This window comes from Merops nubicus, unplaced genomic scaffold (assembly GCF_000691845.1).
Source record: "Merops nubicus isolate BGI_N331 unplaced genomic scaffold, ASM69184v1 scaffold3107, whole genome shotgun sequence".
In the NCBI taxonomy this organism is placed as follows: domain Eukaryota; kingdom Metazoa; phylum Chordata; class Aves; order Coraciiformes; family Meropidae; genus Merops; species Merops nubicus.
The window spans coordinates 16,835-38,348 of NW_008618127.1; the positions used below are offsets into that span (position 1 = coordinate 16,835).

Below are 21,514 nucleotides of genomic sequence, written 5' to 3' on the forward strand. Positions count from 1 at the left end.
TCATTTAAAGCATGTAAGCAAAACCCAAAAATGCAGGCAAATATTCCCAAGAAATGAATCCATACCTGACACCAGAATCTGAAATAATGGACTTTTGCCTTGAAGTCACGCACATAAGCTATCTGGGGTCCATTGTCTCTGGAACCAAAAGGAGGAAAAAAATAGAATTTCAAAAGTGTTTTTGTAATTTAAATTAAATTTTGTAATTTAAACCAATAAGTTTATTAATTACGTAGTTGTATGGTTTAGTTGGCTATCTAGTTGGAAGATTCCTACACACATTTTTTGATTTGGGGATGTGATTTTCTTAGTTTAAAACCAAAAAAGAAATCTTCCTGTTTTAAATTGTGGAGTGCACACACTACTTTTTAAACAGTGTCTGATTATGTACTGTAAAAAAGATTATAACAAGGATGGGATGACATTCAGTTCACTTCAACTGGGAATTAAATTCTGGTTTTAACTCCTTTCTAGAGGGGGAAAGAAGAGAAAGGCTGAGTGTACTTTTATAAAGAAGACTAGTAATCTAAAGGAAGGAAGCTGGTCACCAGCAGTACTCCTCCACTACCCTCAAATCTTATCCACTACTTGACAAGAAGGATTCTAAACTGTTCAAAACACCCCCTTCCTCAGGAACAGCTATCAGTGGATAAAAAACCCCATAAAACTGAGAAGCATTACTACATGTAAAGCTTTCTGCATAAAAAAAAACATACAAAGAGAAAAAAACTTTCCAAAATTATGCATACTAAACTTCACTTCTGAAAACTTAGCATAATATTGAAAACACTTACAGAGCAGACTTGCCCGTGCGGGGATCTATGTATGTAGTGGTTCTTCTGTTGTGATCCACAAAGTAGGGAATACCATCCACGGTGAAGCGCATTTCCCAGCCCTCGGGTAAGGGTTTCTCATTTAACTGGCTGTGGATACAGAAAATACATGGCAACTTATCAACTTCATACTTTAGGTCAACTGAACAATACCTGTGATGGTAAAAATTTTGGCACATCTAGAAAAACTATGGATTGAAAGAAGCTTTCCATTCAATATTTACTCTCCCTTTTTTTCCACTTGAATTTTCATATTAGCTCCCAATTAGAGCAAAATGATTGTTAGCTCATCTGGTTGCACTACCTGGAATAACAGCAAATAGAAACTTAAGGGAAAAATGTAAGCAAGGTTTACTGATGTCATGGTCACTTCCCTCCACAGAAGAATATTGTAGGATCATGTTGCTAACTGTGAAGCCAGCACATTTGGTTGTTTGGCTTTAATGTTCTCCACACAGTCAGCTGCTGCAGACATGACTGGGGTGGAAAAGTTGTCATCTCTGGCTACAGCTACTACCACTCCAAAAATATTAGGCTGTTCCCCTCCACCTCCTCTTGCTCTTCTATGGAGGACAGATAAGATTGCTTCAGCAAATGGAGATTTTCAGCTGAAACAGGAAGAGCTGGGATTGAACACCCTTCACCCTGAAGAATAGGACTCCATTACTTTTAGTAGTATCTCAAGTCCTCTTTCTGTCTTTCTTTTTTATAAATGTGTGAGGAGGGGTGCTGCAGTTTTTTGAGCTTGTTTTCATTCTGCTTCTAAGTTATCGATTATCTAGAAAATGTTAAAATTCTTATTCAGGATCCTCTGCACTATCCCATCACCATATGAAACAAATCCCTCCCTCCTCCAAACATACCAATGTTTAGATGTGTGACTTATAGAAAGAGTAGGAGCTGTTTGGAGAATGAACTTACTGCTGTTGACCATGACTTTCCTGGTAATTGTACTAAGCAATATTTTGGCAGTTTCCATTGGCTAGTACCTTTTAATATATTAACAGGCTCTCTGAAGGTTATGTAGGACAGTCCATGTTTCAGCTGTGGGCAGCATTTGCTAGTTCTTAGTTTCACTACCTTGTTAGATTTTTCATTCCAGACTTCTATGAAGCTGCAAATTATTTCTTACCCCTGACTCCTGGGATCTTCCCACTGAGTGATTCTCGTGTTGTGGTTGACAAAATACACTCTGCCATTGCTGTCAGTTCTCTTTTCTGAAAAGATGGAAAAGGGGAAAAAAAAATCAATATTTGCTTAATATATTGCTGAGACTACATCAAAACATAAATAAAAATCAATCAACAGACCCTGCCATAGCCTCTGCTGTATTCAGGTTTATTTGTACCCCCTTTGACTCAACATTTTTTCACTTTTCTTGACATTAGTGTCAAATATGCAATTCACAGAGAGGAACCTGTCTTAACACTGCTGAGTGCTAACAGTCCAACGACACTGCGCCAGCATCTAACCCCAGTGACAAGCTGCACGCAGTGGTGGTCACAGGGAAGTTCTTTGTATCTCAGTTCCTACCCTAAAAAGTTCAGCTACCTCCACCTGCACTGCTTATACCAACAGCCCAGGCTTCAAGAGATCATAAGCACAATATAAATATTTGTGTGAAGGAAGCTGCCTGCACTGCTTATACCAACAGCCCTGACTTCAAGAGATTCTGGGCATCATAAGAACAATATAAATATTTGTGTGAAGGAAGCAGCTCATCATCATTTACCTTCACTAGATCTATTGGCCTAGTATTTGCACATTTTTAAAGGTTTTTCAGTATTTTTGCAAGTTAGAAATGTATATGGATTAAATTCTTGATGGAGTTGAAATTTCAGTTTTAGGATCCTTTACTATGCTATTTTTCTATTACAGGAAAAAATTGGAAGAAATAAAAAATGTAAGCTGTGTTCTCCACAGGAAATTCCAGCTGCTTCAGTGCCTCCAGTACCTAAAGGGGGTCTACAAGAAAGATTGGGAGAGACTTCTGCCAAGGGCATGTAGTGACAGGACAAGAGGTAATGGCTTTAAAATGAAAAAGGTGAGATTTAGATTAGATACAAGGAAGAAATTCTTCATGGTAAGGGTGGCTGTGGATGCCCCCTCCCTGGAAATGTTCAAGTCCAGGTTGGACAGGGCTGTGAGCAACCTGGTCTAGTGGAAAGTGTCCCTGCCCATGGCAGCGGGAGTGGAATGAGAAGATCTTTAAGGTTCTTCCAACCCAAACCATTACATGATTCTGTGACACACCTTACATGCAATATAGACAGTAACCACAAAATAGGGAACAGATGTACACACAAAGATCAAGAAAGTATGCAGGACTCATACTCTAATTAGGATCAGGGAATAAAAAAGGATCAATGCAGTTTCCAAGAAAATACATTTATATTTTCTTCCAGATAGTTTAGTGTATGCCCATGATTGAACAGAACTTATGACAAATGCCTCAGCTTGGTCTTCTCTACCATTCCACAGCTCTTTATGCAATCTTTATTTAGTGTTGTAAAAGAAGTAATACAGAATACAAATTATGAAAACAGCCCAACATCTGACTGCCACAGGTGAAAAGCTTCAGTTTACAAGAGAAGCCTGGAAGTAGGCACTTAGCTAAGAGAGTTATACTGATAGCAGAATTCAACACGATGTGGAAACTCAGTTTTGTTGTTTCCAGGGTAATACTAGCCTAAAGAACTCCCTTTGAAATGCTATAAATAGAATGTAATAAAGCATAAGTTGGGGGAACAATAATTTTATGGCATGAAATTACATTAACACCAGAACTAAAAATCCAAGTACTTACATTTGAGAAACAGATGAGCCAAAAACCAGGTCTAGCTCTGCCAAGTAATTATTTGCTTTAAAACGACACTATCCTGACAACTTTGTCTATGTATCTTGAAAGTTGAATTCTTGTATCTGCTTGATAGTCATACCAGAGATCAGTTCTACCTTTACATTTTTGCACCTCCCCTTGCAATTATATTAATTGTGAATTGTTAACCCTGTAAAGTACAAAAATTAATTTATCCAGGGAGAGAGAGGTAAGTCAGGAAGTGGTTAGCTGTCACTACAGAAAACATTTTCAAGCCAATAAAACTCTCCAAGAACTGGCCTGGAACCTGACTTGGCAGTGTGATATAGAGAAGATTTGGACTCTGATTTGGCAGGAATAGGACAGTGGGAGGGAATTCTGCCTAATGAAAGTGGTAAAAAAAAAGGATAACAGTGTGAAAGAGGCTATTATTATAGTTACAGGGAGTAAATCAAAACACTTTTCAGTTTGTAATCTACTTTGAAAGTGCACATCCTTGTCAGGAGTCTGTTTTAACAGCACATTTGATTAGATTCCATTTTAAAAATTTTTAATCCATAGTTTTATTTTAAAAAAATAGCCTAGAAAGTTGACAAAATAATTTGGCAGAAGTATGCTTTAATGTTTAATTACATTGCATTACAAAAAACTCTCAAGTCAATCTTACCCCATCCATGTGGCAGAGGGCCAAGAGGGTCAAACTCTTTGTTCTGTGTGGATGAGAAGTCCTGGTTCTGCAAGTCACACAAAGAAATGGTCCCTTAATGACCAGGCAGCCGTTCACTTTCCAGATGTTCTACCATAGCCACCATGAATTACTAAAGTAAATGAATTTTTTTTTTAAATGTTACATATAACCAAAGATGCCACCATTTATTTTTCTCCACAGAGAAGGTCTATTTTTCAGGGCTTTGCATGCTTAATTAAATACAGTGCCAAGAAAATAATTATTCTTTGTTTAGTGCTCCTGCCTACGCAGAAGGGAAATTAGCACAGTAGCACCCAAAACCATTAGAAAACAAACCACTTCACTCCTGAACACAAGTACACTTCTCCCTACACATATAGCAGATTTAGAAACTACACTGTTCTTGATAAACTTGTAGCATGAGTTGGAGTTACCTGAAGTCTACTACTCAGAGGTAACCGATGGATTTAAAATTCTGGAAATATTATTTTCCATTTCCCTGCTTTCCTAACATTCATTGGATCTATTTTGTTCTACCTAAAACAATGACTTGTCCTGTGAGCTTGCTTACCTTCCAAGTGTTTGGCCAAGCCAATACAATACACAAGAAAACAGCTTATTAGTAAGCTACAGTTCATTTTGAACCAATGGCTTTTATCAACATTGTACATAAATTTTATCAAAGAACACTACTTATATTCATCTGACAAATAAAAAACCACATGAGACTGCATGTGCTGCCTGCAGTCATTGCAAGGACATGAACCAAAATTGCCAGTTATTACTGCCTGCCATGCTGCACACCCAGAGACACTGTATTATCATACAGAATAAATCACAACGAAGTCTGGTATCTTTATGGGGAAAACCACCCACAAGCATGCCCAAAACCCAAATACACACATATTTTCAATACAGAGAAGAGAGACTAATGGTAGGGAATATGTGAAAAATGATACCTCTCTTACTCAGGCTCTACAGTCATCCTGTGCTAGCCCTTACCCCATAGATGAACCTCTGGTTGAACTGCTGCATGGCTCCCTGCAGCTGGCTGCGCTGCAGCTGCCACTGCTCGTAGTTGCGCACAGACTCCAGCGTGGGTCTCTGCCACGTCGTCGTTCTGGTGAAGTGGTCAACATAATAAATCCTCCCCATGTTGTCAACGCGCCGCTCCCAGCTTGGAAAAAACCACAAGCAACAGCTCTCAATAGCAGACAACTTCAAGGGCTCAAGAAGCACTTTCCAGCAAACAGGCAGTACACTGGAAGTGGATGGAAAGCACGGGGGCAGCAGCAGACATTTTCTTCCCCTTTGACCCTCCACTAAAGAGGAGAATCACTTTCACTTTGTTGCATACTGGTCTAAGTCAGACTCATTCCATTTACTGTACTTCCAGGAGTTTCAGAAGGAGTTTAAGAGCTACACAAACCACTGTCAATACTATACTGTCATTACTGCATTTATTCCCCCTGACCCATAAGACAACAGCCTACTGCTTTCTCACAGAAAGAGAGCAAAATTCTTGACAGTTTGGGCTGCACAATGCAAGATTTCCTCACACTCTAATCTGGCAGAAAAGGAAGGTGTGGCCATTGGGTTTTGGTTTATTTGTCTTGTTTTGGAGGTGTTTCTTCCTATTATTATTTGCAGGTAGTATGAAATCAGTACTGTTTACAAAACTTGAATAGACTTACTCAGAAGGGTAATGTTTCCAAGTAATACATTAGTCAATTCTCTCAGAGTTCAAAATAAACTGAATATGACAAGTGGGTTCCCTCTATGAGACTGTCTGCCAGTTTCTGCTCCTTAACACCAAGTTCTCTTTACTATCCCACATTTTTACTATGTAATTCTGTGCAGCATGTGAACCACTTGAGTACGAATGAAGTGCAGCAGAATAATTCTTACATTTTTCAAAAAATAAGAAACATGGAACAAATGGGAACACCACTTAGATGTAGAGAGAAATATCACTGGCTGTTCAGCAGCTGTTAACAGCTGGAAAAGCCTAATAACCAAAGCTGCTTTATAAAAGCATAGAAAATTAGCAGCTGGGAACCCTGAGACAAGATCAAAGGACTGTAAACAGTAACCTCAGGATAAACAGGTAACCAAGGGCATTCTTGCTCAAGCTGAGTTACCTCAATCCCAAAACACTTTTCTCTGGTTTTGATTCTCTTTTACTGTTGGAGCTATCTACCTGTCTTTAACTGAAATCTGTTTCTCAGTAAAGATGCATTTGCTTAATCTTTGACAGGAAATTCAGATTCTGTTATTTTTGACATACAACTCTTCCATACTATGTATGTGCTATGCATTTTGCAGAACTCCTGGGAGACAACCTGGAGCAGTTGTTTTCAGTTGGTTCACTTTTCTATCCAGAAACATACTTTCTATCTTTAATAAACTGGCAATTATTTTCTGAAAAATCCAGACATATCCAAGACACTCATATGACTTATCCTGGCTCACCTTGGAGGAAGAGGCTCTGGCCGATCCCACGTTGTTCTTTTTTCAACATGATCTACATAGTATACTCGACCATGTTGGTCTACTCTCTGCTCCCAACTGAAAATAAAACAGTGGTTTTATTTTCCTCCAGATCAAATGAGTCCAATCATTCATCTATAGTATAAAGATCAGAAATGTCTTCCCATAAAATGCTTATTTATAAATAAAATGCTTGAAACTAACACTTGGATCATACGATGCTGCAATGGTACAATGTTCATACTGACAATAATTCTATGTCAACTGGACAAAAAAACATTCTACATGTTCCTTTCATGTTATGTATGTTCTACTTATCTCCAATTCCTGGGAAGCTGAAGCTAAAATTCATGCCTAAGCATGCAAGTTTAGCAAGCAATGAAGCAAAGTTTTGTATTCAGTATGAAGCACATCTATAACCTGTTGAACAGAGTCACCTGTAGAGCATAATCCCCTTTCAGAGGAATAATGACTTTGATTTAAATCCCCAAAAGAAGCAAATTTTGCATAGATCTTGTACATGCAGAGTTCTCATAGGGGTAGTGGTCACATTTTCTGCATATGCAGCATTTGGGATTCTGACTTAACCTGGTAATTGCATCAAATGTAACATTGTGTTTTGTGGGTGATGTGATGGTTGGGGGCTCTCTTGGGCACAGCTATTGTGAAATTATTGAGTTGAATTCTCAGAGAAGGGAGGAGGGAGGTCAGAACTGCCACCTTACATTTCTGAAGGGCAGACTGACATGTTTAGGAACCTGGTTGACAAAATCCCTTGGGATCCTGCTTAATGAACCTGATCTCAATCTATGACAAGGTGACTCAGTGGATGAGGGAAGGGCTGTGGATGTTATCTACCTGGACTTCAGTAAAGCCTTAGACACTGTTTCCCACAGCATCCTCCTGGAGAAACTGGCTGCTCATGGTTTGGATGGGCATGCTCTTCGCTGGATAAAAACGGGCTGGATGGCCAGGCCCAAAGAGTGGTGGTGAATGGAAATCAATCAGGGGGGTGGGTGAAGAAAAATAAACCCAGCCAGTGGCCAGTCACAAGTTGTGTTCCCCAGGGCTCAGTACTGGGGTGTGTTCACTTTAACATCTTTATCAGTGGCCTGGACGAGGGGACTGAGGGCACCCTCACCAAGTTTGCGGAAGACACCAAGTTGAACAGTTGTGTTGATCTGCTTGAGGGTAGGGAGGCTCTTCAGAGGGACCTGGATTGACTGGATCAATGAGCCAAGGCCAAATTTCTGAGGTTCAACAAGGCCAAGTGGCAGGTCCTCCACCTGGGCCACAACCACCCCCTACAATGCTGCAGGCCTGGGGAAGAAGGCGGCTGGAAAGATGCTCAGCAGAAGGGGACTCTGGGTACTTGCTGACAGCTAGCCAAATATGAGCCAGCCTGCACCCAGGTGGCCAAAATGCCAATGGCATCCTGGCTTGGATCAGTACTAGTGTGGCCAGCTGCAGTAGGGCAGGGATTGTCCCCTTGGACTCAGCACAGAGGAGGCTGCACCTTCAATACTGGGTTCGGTTTTGGGCCCCTCACTACAGGAAGGACGTTGAGGTGCTGGAGCATGTCCAGAGAAGGGCAACGAAGGTGGGGAAGGGTCTAGAGCCCAAATCTAGTGAGGAGCATATGAGGGAACTGGAGTTATTTAGTCTGGAGCAACAGAGGCTCAGGGGAGACCTCCTCACTCTCTACAACTCCCTGAAAGGAGGCTGCAGAGAGGTGGGTGCTGGTCTCTTCTCCCAAGGAACAAGTGACAGGACAAGAAGAAATGGCCTCCAGTTGTGCCAGGGGAGGTTTAGGTTGGTTACTAGGAAAAATTTATTCACCAAAAGGGTTTTCAAGCCCTGGAACAGGCTGCCCAGAGAGGTGATGGAGTCACCATCCCTTCAGGGATTTAAATTTTCAAATCTAAATGAGAGCTTTGAAGCAACAGACCAACCATCTGGCAAATACCACTTGTGCCTGAAATGCAACACGATGTCCTTGCTGCTCCCAGGAGGTGCAGTATGAAGTCAAAAACGTCAGGACACAGCACTGATTACATTCTGCAACAGCAGCTTTTCTTCCACTAATCTGTACCAGTACCTTACTAACAGACTTGATTCAATTTGAAGACAGCAAGCTGTCACACTGTTTAAAACTTCTGTGTTTCCCTGACATGGGAACATATCACAAGTATCAAAGGTATCTGAAAGATTAATCATTTTCCTGAAAACTTACGTGAAGGCCTAACACTCCAGTTCAAAAACTAACAATGTCCAAATTAATTCGGGGGGATTTTCTGTTATGCAGGGAAGGCAGGTGTCAAAGAATGTTTTGTTGCACTTATTGTAAGAAAGATAAAGTAAAACAAAATATAGCAGCACTAAAAACAAAAAAATCATGAAACTCATACCCAGGTGGAAGAGGACCTTGACTGACAGTAGTAAGTGCCTGAGGTGGAGGATTTACTGGCTGGACTTGTCTTGACACTGGAGGTGTGGTGAGGGCAGCAGTTGCAGGAGCTGTAGTTGTAGCTGTTGCCCCTTCAGGGCTCTGTTCTGAAGATGTATTTGCAGCAGTACATGCCAGTGATCCTGCACTGGCCCCATCACTTTCTGTGGGTGTGGGTGAAGGACCATTTACACTTGCTATGGTCAGAGATATCCAAGACACAAGAAGAAAAAAAAAAAAAAGCCTTTAATTCAGACATATCAGCAATGTGTTTAGAAGTTGTAAATCACAAAAGTAAACATGCATGGACTGGTATTTCAAAGTGCATGCATACACTTTACAGCTTACACAGGAACTATCAAGTAATCTTGTCTCCCTTTGTGAAAACATTTTAACTGAACTGCCATCAATAGCACAATTTTGGTATTTCTGATAGAATAAATCCTATTTACCCAAGCAAGTGGTGTGCATTCTCTAAGTACTAAACAATTCTAAACAAAAAATTACTTTCTTGCACTGATGACCTATTTATTATTTAGAATAATAATTTAAGAAATAGCATAATATTTTCAAGAAGACATTTGGCACTGCTTGGAAAGAAATTACCAGAATGGGGGGGAATACATACATTCTTCAAACATTTTCTTTATTTTTTTTCTGAATACCATTTGGTGGCTGAGATTAAAACTTGTATAAAAATCAGGCCTTATTGCTGAACTACACTGGATTAATCTTTTAAAGTAATTACTGTTGCAGTTTGCCATCCAGACCCAGCATTTACCAACTGTAGAAGTGAGACTACTGAAGCAGATTGCAATCTATGGGGGTAAACGTGTTACCTTAAGCATATCAACTTTTCAGGACTTCTTAACTTAAAGTTTCATAGTTTTAAAATATTCAGATAAAATGAAAAAGAAAATCTATCCTTTTCAGTGCAGAAGAGTAACACATGTTTTAAGAGCTGTTATTTCACTGAATTTAATTAGAACTGTAGAAACAAAGAAGTAGTATTTCAAAATCCAATATTATCAACTTAAGACAGTTTTGAGTCCTTTAGTAGATTTCATCACAAGCCTCAAATTCAGTGTCTTTAGTATCACTTGTGTTCATGTAGCATTCACTTGTGTTCTTTTGGTCTCAGCTCCACCATATGTAGCAGTACCACTGCAATCATTACTTAGCAGACATGGAAGCAAGAGATTTCTAACAATACGATCAATGATTCAAAAACACGTACTGAAGGCAAGCTAAAAACCAGTCCTTCAGATGATACCTGCCAGAGAATTTACCATGAAAAACTGTAGTTAAAAAGCAGCACCAGAAATGCTGATGTTCATTCCAAGAGTGTGCAGCTTTGCAATGAATGCCTGTGCCTAGACAACATACCAGCTACTGAGGCGGGTCTGCGGGGAGTGGGTGGAGGTGGTCTGGAAGGCCTGGGAGGTCTCGAAGGTTTGCAGTTTCCATTTGTGAGTAATGGAGAATCGCTGCCATTAACAGTCTTGTTTTCACTGGGAGCAGCATCTTCACAGCTTTCAAGGCCATTTGAGTTAGTCCTTTTGCAGGAAAAGACAAAGGAGAACTGTCTGATAGTGCATGTGTAACATTAAACTTTATGGAAGTCACTAGAACGTAGTAGTTACGACTAGCTGAGATTCTTACACTCATAATAATTTTAAGAACCTATACATCTGTTTAAAAATACTCAGAGTTTATCTCCTGAGGTATTTGAAACCTCAAGTAATGAAAAGGTGGTGAAATAGCTGTATACAGCATCTGTCACTGAAATCACTGCTTTGGTTTTCCAGCTGGATACTCCAGCCTTTAGGCCCAGGCTCTAGATTTTGCTGCTCAGCTATTTCCACCCATGAATTCCACTGGTCTCTAATAAGATGGGAAGCTGACTATGACCTGAGAACAGCCTGTGTGCATTTGCTCCACAGGGATAGCAATATGCTCAGAACACACAGAATGCTTCAAATTTTTAGAAAACTTCATTATGCACACACAATTTTTCCTCCTAAACTCAATTCTGGAAGTGTGTTATTCAGATATATTTGTAGCTCCTTAACCAGAGTTACAGGTATCTACATCTTTTCTTCCACCATCAAGTATGGTCACATTTTTATCCTACCAAGCAGTAGGGTACATAATCCAATCTAGACCTTAAAACACTGCAACTGCTAGACAGCTTTTGGCATCTTTTTAAAGGTAAATATAAATCTGATAGTTCTGTGGTATAATGCAAAACAGTGTAAAAGCAAGCAGTGTCACTTACTCACTAGTGAGATTTAGTTATTTGTGTATGTATTTTAATTTGGTTAATCATTGGGAGAAGGATGAGGAAAGCAAATGGAAAAAAGCCCAAAAGATCAGTCAGGTATGGAGGCAAACTGAAGCTAAAAGATAGGGCCCATATGGAAAATAATTTAATATTTGAATCTACAGTGGTACAATATTTTTGTTTAGGATATACTCGATCTTAACAGATACTGTTGCAGGGCATACTCAAAAATTTTTCAATCATCTTCTTTATAAAACATACAATTTCTCTTTCAAAACAGCAAGCATCAAAAGGCCATGCAAAAAAGAGGAAAAAAGTCTTACCGTGTATCATTCCTTACTTTGGAGCTATCGTTCTGTGTAGGACCTTAAAGACCAGAAAGGAAAAGACAACAGAAGTATAAGCAGCACTTTGAATCACTTCCAAGTAAAGAAGCAGTCTTTAAAGCTGACAGCCGTGGAGGTGATACACTATGTGCTGCTTATCTACTGCCCTATTTCAAATCTGCATACATTTTGCATGTCTCTGTGTGTATACACTTTTTTTTTAAAACCAAAGCCATTGTGAGTAGTATTTTCACCATATGGAAGATTCAACAGGCTATCACTTGACTGTATGAATATTCCCAAGCACAGGGTTCAATATCATTTTCTCCTGTCTTTGCAGCAGTATCAAGCAGTTTTCCATTCTTCAAGTGGAGCTGGCTTCTCCCTTTTCAATGGTGACAGGCAGGGCAGGAAGGGCAACAGCATCTCCAAAATTTTCTCTCTGGCTGGAAGCAACTTCAGGGGCTTTGTTTTCTGGGGCTCCCTAGCCCGGACCCTTCCCTTTGTCTATCAGCTATTAAGCATAAAGACACTCAAGCAGGTACAAAATATGGTTTCACTCCAAACAGAATTAAATCAGCTCAGCCTAGATCTGCAAATGCTTTGCAGCTGCTTATTCAGCCAGTGTGGAAATATTTGCCTTTTGTGCCAGCATTTGCAATACTTGAATGTGCAGCACAGAACTGCTCATTCATGTAGACAGCACAAATACTTTATTTCCATAGAATTGAACAGATGCCATTAACAAAGAAATCAGTTAACAATTCTGATGGAGCTATGTACAGATCTAAGCCAAAGACAAGGATGTAGTCATGTAAAGGCTTATGATAACGTGCTGTTAGCAGGCTGTGCACTGAAGTGATTTTAATCCCAGATACAGAAGTCTTAGCTTTAAAAACTACTCAATAAACAATGTATTTGCCTTTAAGTACCTCTAGCCTGTACGATGAGAATGTGTTAGTCTTCTTTAAGACTCAAATCTTTCCTAACATGCTGCAGTCCCCTGATTATCTGGGAAGTCCGCTGAACTCCTGGCTTGGCATGTCAATGTGTATTTTTCCTGTCAAGCCCCCCAAAGTGTGTATTAGTACTCAGCTCCACTGCCTGCATGCCTTTTTCTACTTGCTAGCACCTTCTTCCCAGTAGGTGAGCTCCAGGAAATGAAAGAAAGCACAGATGAAAACTAAGGATTGCATAAGAAGGAAATTTGTTACTTTCATTAGGTATTTCTATCAAGACACCTCAGCCCTGCTCTACAAGCCCCAAACAATCCCAGCATTTGACTTTTATTTACAAAACATTCCCACATAATCAGATCACGGGATTGAACCTTTTAACAAGATGCAAAGACAAATGAACTACAAGCTTTAAGAAATAATAGCTACAAAGCTAGTGTTAATTCAATCTTCCTGTAATAATTCCATAGAATCTGAAAGCCTTCCTCTAGCCCTTTGGGGAAAAAAAAAAAAACACACCAAACACACACAGGAGCCTAAAAATTGCCAATTAACTGCCTAGTTAGCTGCTGCAGCACAGTCTCTCTAGTGCTTCCTTCTGGAGAAATAACCACTTGTTTCTACTCTGATACATACAACACCCTCAAAAATGCTCTGTTGCCTCTCCTGCACCAATGGAACTGAAACCCCTTACTTTTTATTTCAGCATGATTACACATTTTGTCACAGCACACAGAAATATTGGATTCCTCTCTGCAGCACTCCACAGGGACCAAAGACTATGAAAACATTTTATTAAAAATATCTAACTTAAATAAAACTAATATAGACTCATGTCTCCTAGTAAGCAGAATACTCATTGAGATCAAGCTAACTTATTCTATATTATTTTCTGCTTATGATATTATTAAATATTCAGGGAATCTAGAGGCTTTCATTAAATTTTGGGATTGCATTGCATAAGTTATCAGATTCCAGAAAATAAAGATGCTGATCTTATTTTCCTTACAGTAAGGCTGAAAATCTTCATTGTGGACTAAGATTCCACCTCAAATAAAAATGCTTAAGAGTTCTGATCTCTACAAACAGGAAGTTACTGAAACTGCTGTAATTATGATTACTCAAACACTGAGTTAAATCTTCCAGAACAACACCTCTGTATACCAGATATGTGTAGAGGGTCCCTTTGAATTGAATGTTACTTACTTCTTGTACCTGAGGCATCACCATTGGTTAGGAGCTCAGGATCTACCTGCATCCCATCTAGACAGACAGACAAATCTCCTACCACTTCTGCTGGTTCTCTGTCGCCAACAAGATGCAGTGTCACCACAACCTGCTCAACTGAAAAAGTACAGAGAAGAATGGGAATTTATTTTACCATATGACAAATAAGTGCATTTTATTTAACAAGCCCATCACAGACCGCAGTGACCAAAGGAAAAAAACCACCAAAACAAACTCAAGAACTACTGCTCTGTCTCTCCACATATTTTTTTTATATTTTGCATGGTAAAACTAATCTCCAGATGTCAGTTAAAAGTTATCTCTACAAAAAGGGGAAAACTGGAGCATAAGCTGGTTGCTGCCTAAAGAAAGGATTATCATTACACCAGAGACTGAGTTTCACATTTCTGCCCACACTTCTAAAGCAATTAATATACTTGTCCTTAAAAATCTCTAGTTAGGAAATGTGATTCACCTTACTCATCGTATCTTCATTGATATCATGAACAGAGATTAATTCTATTTTATGACTAAAATATTTCACATTAATCTAATGACATCAAGATTCACATTTAGAATGTGAAAATTTTGCATTATATCCCCAGACCAAAGGTATTTTCAGGGTAAAAAATTGTTTTTCAGAGCAACTGAAGCGTAAATAAATGTTCTTGATGAAATGATTTGAAACAAAATCAAGTGAATTACAGCAGGGTATCTGGTGTCACACAGAACAACGTGGTTACCCAAGGGAATTTTCACCCAGATTCAGCAGGAAGTAACACTGTGTCAGGGGAAGAGCTTATTACACTGCTATCATCATGCTGCATTCATCATGCCCACATCTGAGAGTCCAGAAATAAACACTTCTTTAAAGAACAGAAGGTAAGGGTGACAGCAGAAAGCTGTATGCTGCAGCAACATCAATTCTGTAGCAGGCGTGTAAAATTTTATACTTCTCTTTCAAGCTTCACAGGATGCACTTAGTGCCTAAAGGCTAACTAGCTCTAAGATGCATGAAATCATACAGCATGCCCCTATAATAGTCATTAGGGCAAAGCCAACTTTATACAATTCCTGGGCTAGCCCCAGGAACGTATGAGTTTGCATTTTTAAGCTCTATAAAAGGACACACTCTTTTCTTTAACTAGGCTTTGACTTTTGTGTACCTATTGGCAAAGTGAAACATACCACGTTTTCCATGACATCACAGCAGGCTGTGCACTACAAAAACAGATTACACTGAAAAAAGTAAGAGGCAGCTCACAAGTGCCTCAACCTGTGGCAAAAAAAGGAATTCTTACAGGCCCTCTGAGTTGCACACAGTGCTCATTAGCAGACAATTTCTGACAAATTCTGCAGCACTCCAAAGTACTGTTAGTCTTATACTTACGTTTCATACTGTTTGATTTCAAAGTCTCTTGAATGTCCAGAGCAGCACTCCCCAGGAGGACATCAGATTTCAATGTTTGGTGGCTCCATACTCGGAAGTTTAACTTACTTACAGGCGTGACAATTCTGAAAAGAAAACGTTGAGCACTGTGTAAGGGTATTTGTCATCAGGGAAAGTGGGTGAACCAAGAAATCTACTTCATCTGTCACTTTAAATTATTTTAAAACAAAGAAATAATGGTGGTGACATCAAACCATTTCTAATTATCATATTTTAGTATGCAGTCACATTTACACATCATGTAAATCATGACTGTTGCAAAACTGCTCTCAGACCGAGTAAATTTTTTATTACTATTTTAAGGGAAATACCTATAGAAAAACTACCAACACAGTTAACATCTGAGTGTAAGCAGGGTTAGAAAAAAAGTTTCTTGCAGGTTCTCATTTCACAAGTGTTCAGCATTTGTGTAACTTGATGTGAGGATTTTTCACACAGAGAGGGAAGACAGCAATTTTGGAAGAAGTTATCAGAACATTTTGGGACATCCCATAAAAAGTGAAGTATTCAGAAATACTAAAAATTATTTCAAATATTTTTAGAAGATGATTGTTCACCTAATAAGATGGCACATACATCATATTATGACAAATAAGCAGCAATATATCCAAAATCACTTAACGTTTTACTAGTACACTTCTGGCTTCAGGATGCATTTACTGAGAACAGAAGAACACACTACATCTTCCATGGCTTGACAATTCAAAAACTTCCCTCTTCATATCCAGGAGCAGGGTGTGTTACTTCTACAGTGTGCTAAATTAGTTATGTCCTTGTAGAAGAATTGCTTCCAGGTTTACTAGCAGAAAAGTCCATTACAGATCCAACTATCACAATAGTTTCTCTTCATTCCAAACAATTCATTCAAAGAAAAACTCAACCATTTATTTCTAACTCCTTTTCACTTCCCTGAGACTTCTCTTTATTTTTCCCTTGTTTTAGTGACACAAAATTCTAAACTTCATGCAAAGCATGGTGCTACAACCTGGAAAATGCCTTCCAGAGATCAGGCACAGTAGAGTGGCAATTTAAACCTCTACGTTGTCCAAAGAAGAGTGAAAATTCTCTCTGAAAAAATCTTGTGGGGTAGTAAGGTCATACACTCACAATACAAATAGTTTGAATGTGTCAGCCTTGGCAGAGAAGGTGCACATCTCTGCTCCTAGAAAAGCCATCAGCAGAGTCACTCCCTAAACCCGAGAACTCTTGATCAAGGATTACCATTGATATCAGCTGCTGACATTGTATGAGCACATTTCAGTTTGCCTTTTTTTATAAACTTCAAAGTAATTTTTAACATTAGTATGCTTTTTCTATAAAGAACATTCTAACATTTAGATATTTTTACATTATTTTAATTGTGAGAAATAGGTGTTACTAAATACCTTTTTTCCCCCTCAGTAGATAAATTCATTTGTACACGGTTGATAGGGCCAGACTTTCAGTCAGACAATCCTTCAGAATATGGAGCTCCACCTAACAGACTGCCTCCCAGGAGGGGAACCCATGGTCCACACATCCATTTGCAGAAGCCATTAAACTTTTCCTCTTTATTCTGAATCTGAATGTAAGTAGCCGTGTCAAAATATTTCCTAAAAAACCAACTAACTTCCTCCAGTATGTTCCACATGACTTCAGTGCAATCTCCAATGAAGTTGATATGCATTGGGCATCTCTGTTTGGCACTGACTGAACAAGAGCAAAAAAGGCCCATGTATTTTTGTGTGGACCTGCACAGAACAAGCCACAAACATTTCCATTTACAAAAACAAAAAGAAAAAAGGCAGGCTTTAAATGCTAAATGAAAATTCTGCCCTTGAACATTGATTTGCATGTGAAGTACAAGGTTTTCTTTTTCTTAAAATACTCCTCTGCAGTTGAAAGTAAATAGTACTAACTAAAATGTCATAATAATCTGAATTACAGGAAAAGAACAGGCACAAAAATGGTTTTCATCAGACACGAATGTTCAAGGGGCCTCAAGAATAATAATCTAGAATTTAAGTATAAGGAAATACACAGGCACAAGACTGACTTTTATTCCAGTGTTTCATGTGACACATTCTTAGGAGAAAACTGAATTTTATAGAAGCTGCAGATTATTTTTTTCTGTGCTTTCCTTTCATCTCACAGCACAAATACTGGGCAAAGCAAATACCAACAGCTGTGTTCGTCTTGAATCTAATGTTAGTTTTGTACTCCAAAGGCACAAGTTAATCAGGAATTTCATACTTGTGATTCAATTCAGGCATGTGCAAGTAACAGCTAACTACTTGTGTTATGGCATGGTACACAAAGAATAGCTATATTTTTCACCTTCAGCATAATCTTAAATATGACAACAAAAACGTGCATGAGACTGTCAGTTTAAATATCAAATTACCTTACTTTTCTTACTACTCATAAAGCTCCTTTGATACACCAGATACATTAATACAGAATACATTCCTTCATAAGCACTGGGTCTTTCCATAAGACACAATGCAATAGGTTGCAAATAAATATTCCAGACTGTGGTATATTTGCTCCAAAAATTACACAAATATCTTCATAACACGTGAGACTGAATGTCTTGATTAAAATGAAGACATAACCCTTAAGTCCAGTGTCAATTACAGTAATTTAGCTCAAATAAATTGGAAAGCAAAACCATCAAACCTACACTGTAAGATGCTGCTTCCACTTCGGGCTATTTGTGTTGTTGCATTTTTCTGTCTTCTTTGACTGTCCATCTACTGAGACTTCTACGTAAGGGCTAGGTCCAAACCATTTATTTTTTTCTTTTAGTTTTGCTGAAATAACTGTTAAGAAAGAGAAAAATAATAATTTACTCAATAGGTTTTCAATTGCAAGTTATATTTTTCAGTTGTGTGCTTCAGTATTCAAGTACCAGGTTATTGACACCTGACAGTAAGGCTCAAGGGAAAAAAATTAAATGGACAAAAATGCTCTTGCATTCCAGAGCATTTTATACAATGCTATAGCTCACACAAATGCCTAAAACATGCAACAATACTTCTTCAACATCAGACACTAATTAATAATAATAGGTATAAGCACTTGGATGTTGAAAGTAAAAAATATCCTCTACCATCTCTTCTTGTCTATCACCAGCCAAGAGAATTCCTGGAGTTTATTGCACTTGCTTGTTAAAAAGCTAAAAAGGTGATCTCTCTCTAACTCATGGGAAACTGACACCACTTCTGGTGAAAAAAACATCACCAAGAAGCACGTGTGTGCATCAGTCTACACTAAACTCACAGAACAGTATGAAGACAAAGATACTGCAATTTCCAATAGGCCAGTGAATGCCACTTTGTTCTAACAAACAAGATTTTGGTCTCCTGTGATTTTATCACCCACCTCAGTCGCACCACATCCTTAAAAAAAGATGACTAACTCAAGCCCATATGGCTAATCTACCTAGATTCCCTTTATAGTCTATGCTCCTTTAGAGATTTAGAGAAGTAGCTTAGTATAAACTGCTCTCAACTGCTCCCAGGGGAAACTCTCTCTATATTACAGACACCTTACAGAAATTAACTGCAGTTAGATAACATTAATTTTCACAAATTGCTCCCCTTCCCTTCCCCTCATGTCTCCAGTACTTCTCTACTACAGCACCTTGTACCTCAACATCACTAGCTTGCTCAAAGGCACCAAGACCTACTTTGAGGCAGCACAAATCAGCAGTCTTGTGCCTACTTTCGAGATTCTTAGTTGCCCAGACAACCTGAAAGTTCATCTGAAACTAATGAAGCCAGCAGAATGAGGAGGTGAGGGCAGGGCAGGTGGGAGGTGCTGTTCACAGAAATGTCTATGAAAAGGTCTCCTGCTTGCACAGGAGATCATCTGCTTGCAGGCTGTGGCTGAACCCCTAGAGAAACTGAGAGCCATTCAAACACCTTAACAGTCTAAATTCTAAACACAGGCATTTTTTCAACTTCACTTTATGTGAGTCAGGGGCCTTTAACAGAGCAAGCCTCAGACAGTAATCCATAGCTGTCCATAGCTATGTGGAAGATGTGCCTCCTTCCAAACCTCTAATATCAACCTGCAGGGACAAGTTTTCTCTTAAAGTTTCCCAGCCTACTGAGAATAAACAACCTTGTGACCTCAGTGTGACAGAGCCAGTATAACTTATTCAACTCCAGCCTCCTTTCTAGTCTAACGCTTTCCCATCTATTTCTGACTACTCTTTTAATCCCCACAAACCAACGTTGTGAAACTTCTGCATATACCCAAAGATCTTCCACACTGATGGTGCAAAATTTACCCATGATGCTGCTAAACATAGACCTGCACACATCCACAGCTCTCCCGTTCCCAGGCTTCAGCTTTTATGCTTCACTAAAATTTGTCAGAGAGTAAAAGTGAGGAAAACTTGGTAATTAAGCTTCAACAGTTGCTTTGTTGGTGGGGCACTACAAAAAGCAAAGCATATAATGAAAACCCATTCCTAGGCAATCCACAAGTGCTCAATTACAGTAACATTCTCAGCACTGTTATTAAAGCTCCTTTACAATGGTGGCCATAAAACCGTGGGACGAGGGAGAAGCAGTAAGTCAAATTCCATGAACAGCAGTTCAGATTCACTTAGCTGGAGATTTAAGACAACTGTTAGGATAAAGTTTTAGATTGGGTATTATGTCAAGTGTTAGTAACTAAAAGCAGCATCATAATATATTATCACATCTCAAAAAGGACTGTTCTGTACAATTTACTTAGCATTCCAGAAAGAATTAGTGTCTTTTTTTTTTACGCAAAAAATTTATAATTTCAAAATACATTTTAGATAAAATCCCAAATAAAATAATTCTATTTCTGCCAAGTAACAATGGCATAACACCAGTTTTATTGGGCAACTTCTCTTGCACTTTGTATAACTCAAAACTTCCTGAAACACAACATACCAGTAACTTCTGTTTAACTGCAGGAAAAACACTGTCACATTTCTAACCAGAAAAGATCATCTCAAAAGGCTTACCAGTGATCTGGAGCTGTGATTTCATGGAAAGTCCACTCGATGGTCCTGATCTGGACCCACTGCCAGCCATAATACGGGCTGGATCCTGAATCTGGATGAAGAGACAATGCAAATGTTTGAATCCTCAGAAACCCAAAAATTAAATCATCTGGTTTTTGACACATTTTTACATTATGCTGCAAATAAACCAACTACAATTCCTTTCTTTCTAGCTCCTTTCCATTTCCCCAAAGTACAAAAAATGGTTTACAAAGGGCTTAGTCTCTACTATTACTTGATCTGTAAATATTCATGTCCTAGGCAAAAGAGGTCTTTTGTTTTTGCCAAATAACTGAGAGTAAATGATGTTCTAATCACAAAGTTTGCTGTACCTCTTCTGAAAATACCTGCCTATTTTGATGTTGTAAGTCTTGGGTAAGAAGTTTATCTTCCCATGGCCAAGTATTACTCGGTTTAAAGAAAATTAAAACCCACAATCATAGAAAAAGGCTGAAAATGAATTATTAAAGTAAAAACTTAATTTCAAATTTAGAGAAATTTAGAGAAAGAAAAATGCCTTTTGTTTTCATTTAGTCAGATCAAGTTTACAGACAAGGGCTGTAATTCTACTAAGCACTTCATTAGAAGAGGAAATCCATCACTTCTGAAGGAGGGTAAGACAACCTTCACTTACAGCCCAACCTTCCCTCTTCTCACACCCCAGTCCTCACACCATGCGAGCCTGATCCTCCCAGCACCAAAGCAAGCAGCTATTCTTATTGTTCTTCAAGCTTCCCATTCAGCATGTGCTTTTGGGGGGCAGGGGGGAGAAGGTGGACAATATGCATCATATAGCTTCCATATTAACAAATGGAAATGCAGACAGAAATTAAATAGTGTGGCATATTAAGATTTTGGAAAAAAGAAATATCCAAATATCACTATGTCCCTTATGTCCTCCAACTGTTACATCCCCCACAAGCCCTTCTCTGTTCACAAGCAGCAGGTCCAGTGGGTCCCTTCCCTAGCT

At 38.8% G+C, this 21,514-nt stretch overlaps 1 protein-coding gene across 2 annotated transcripts in view; it reads right to left on the reverse strand.

The window, feature by feature from the left end:
- Window positions 1-20,590, reverse strand: part of ITCH (itchy E3 ubiquitin protein ligase) — a 32,222-nt gene extending 11,632 nt beyond the window's left edge. Inside the window, exons 1-13 of one of the 2 annotated variants that reach the window (XM_008943325.1) lie at window positions 20,506-20,590; window positions 18,181-18,319; window positions 15,459-15,583; window positions 14,048-14,185; window positions 11,883-11,925; window positions 10,662-10,831; window positions 9,238-9,439; window positions 6,812-6,907; window positions 5,342-5,516; window positions 4,319-4,385; window positions 1,966-2,050; window positions 795-923; window positions 66-138 (exon numbers count right to left, since the gene is read on the reverse strand). In XM_008943325.1, the coding sequence (XP_008941573.1) occupies window positions 66-138; window positions 795-923; window positions 1,966-2,050; window positions 4,319-4,385; window positions 5,342-5,516; window positions 6,812-6,907; window positions 9,238-9,439; window positions 10,662-10,831; window positions 11,883-11,925; window positions 14,048-14,185; window positions 15,459-15,583; window positions 18,181-18,319; window positions 20,506-20,575 (1,512 nt within the window). In that variant the 5' untranslated portion in view covers window positions 20,576-20,590. Of the gene's footprint in view, window positions 1-65; window positions 139-794; window positions 924-1,965; window positions 2,051-4,318; window positions 4,386-5,341; window positions 5,517-6,811; window positions 6,908-9,237; window positions 9,473-10,661; window positions 10,832-11,882; window positions 11,926-14,047; window positions 14,186-15,458; window positions 15,584-18,180; window positions 18,320-20,505 lie in introns of both variants that reach the window. The other variant, XM_008943324.1, reaches the window with a different exon arrangement.
- Window positions 20,591-21,514: the final 924 nt, after the last annotated feature.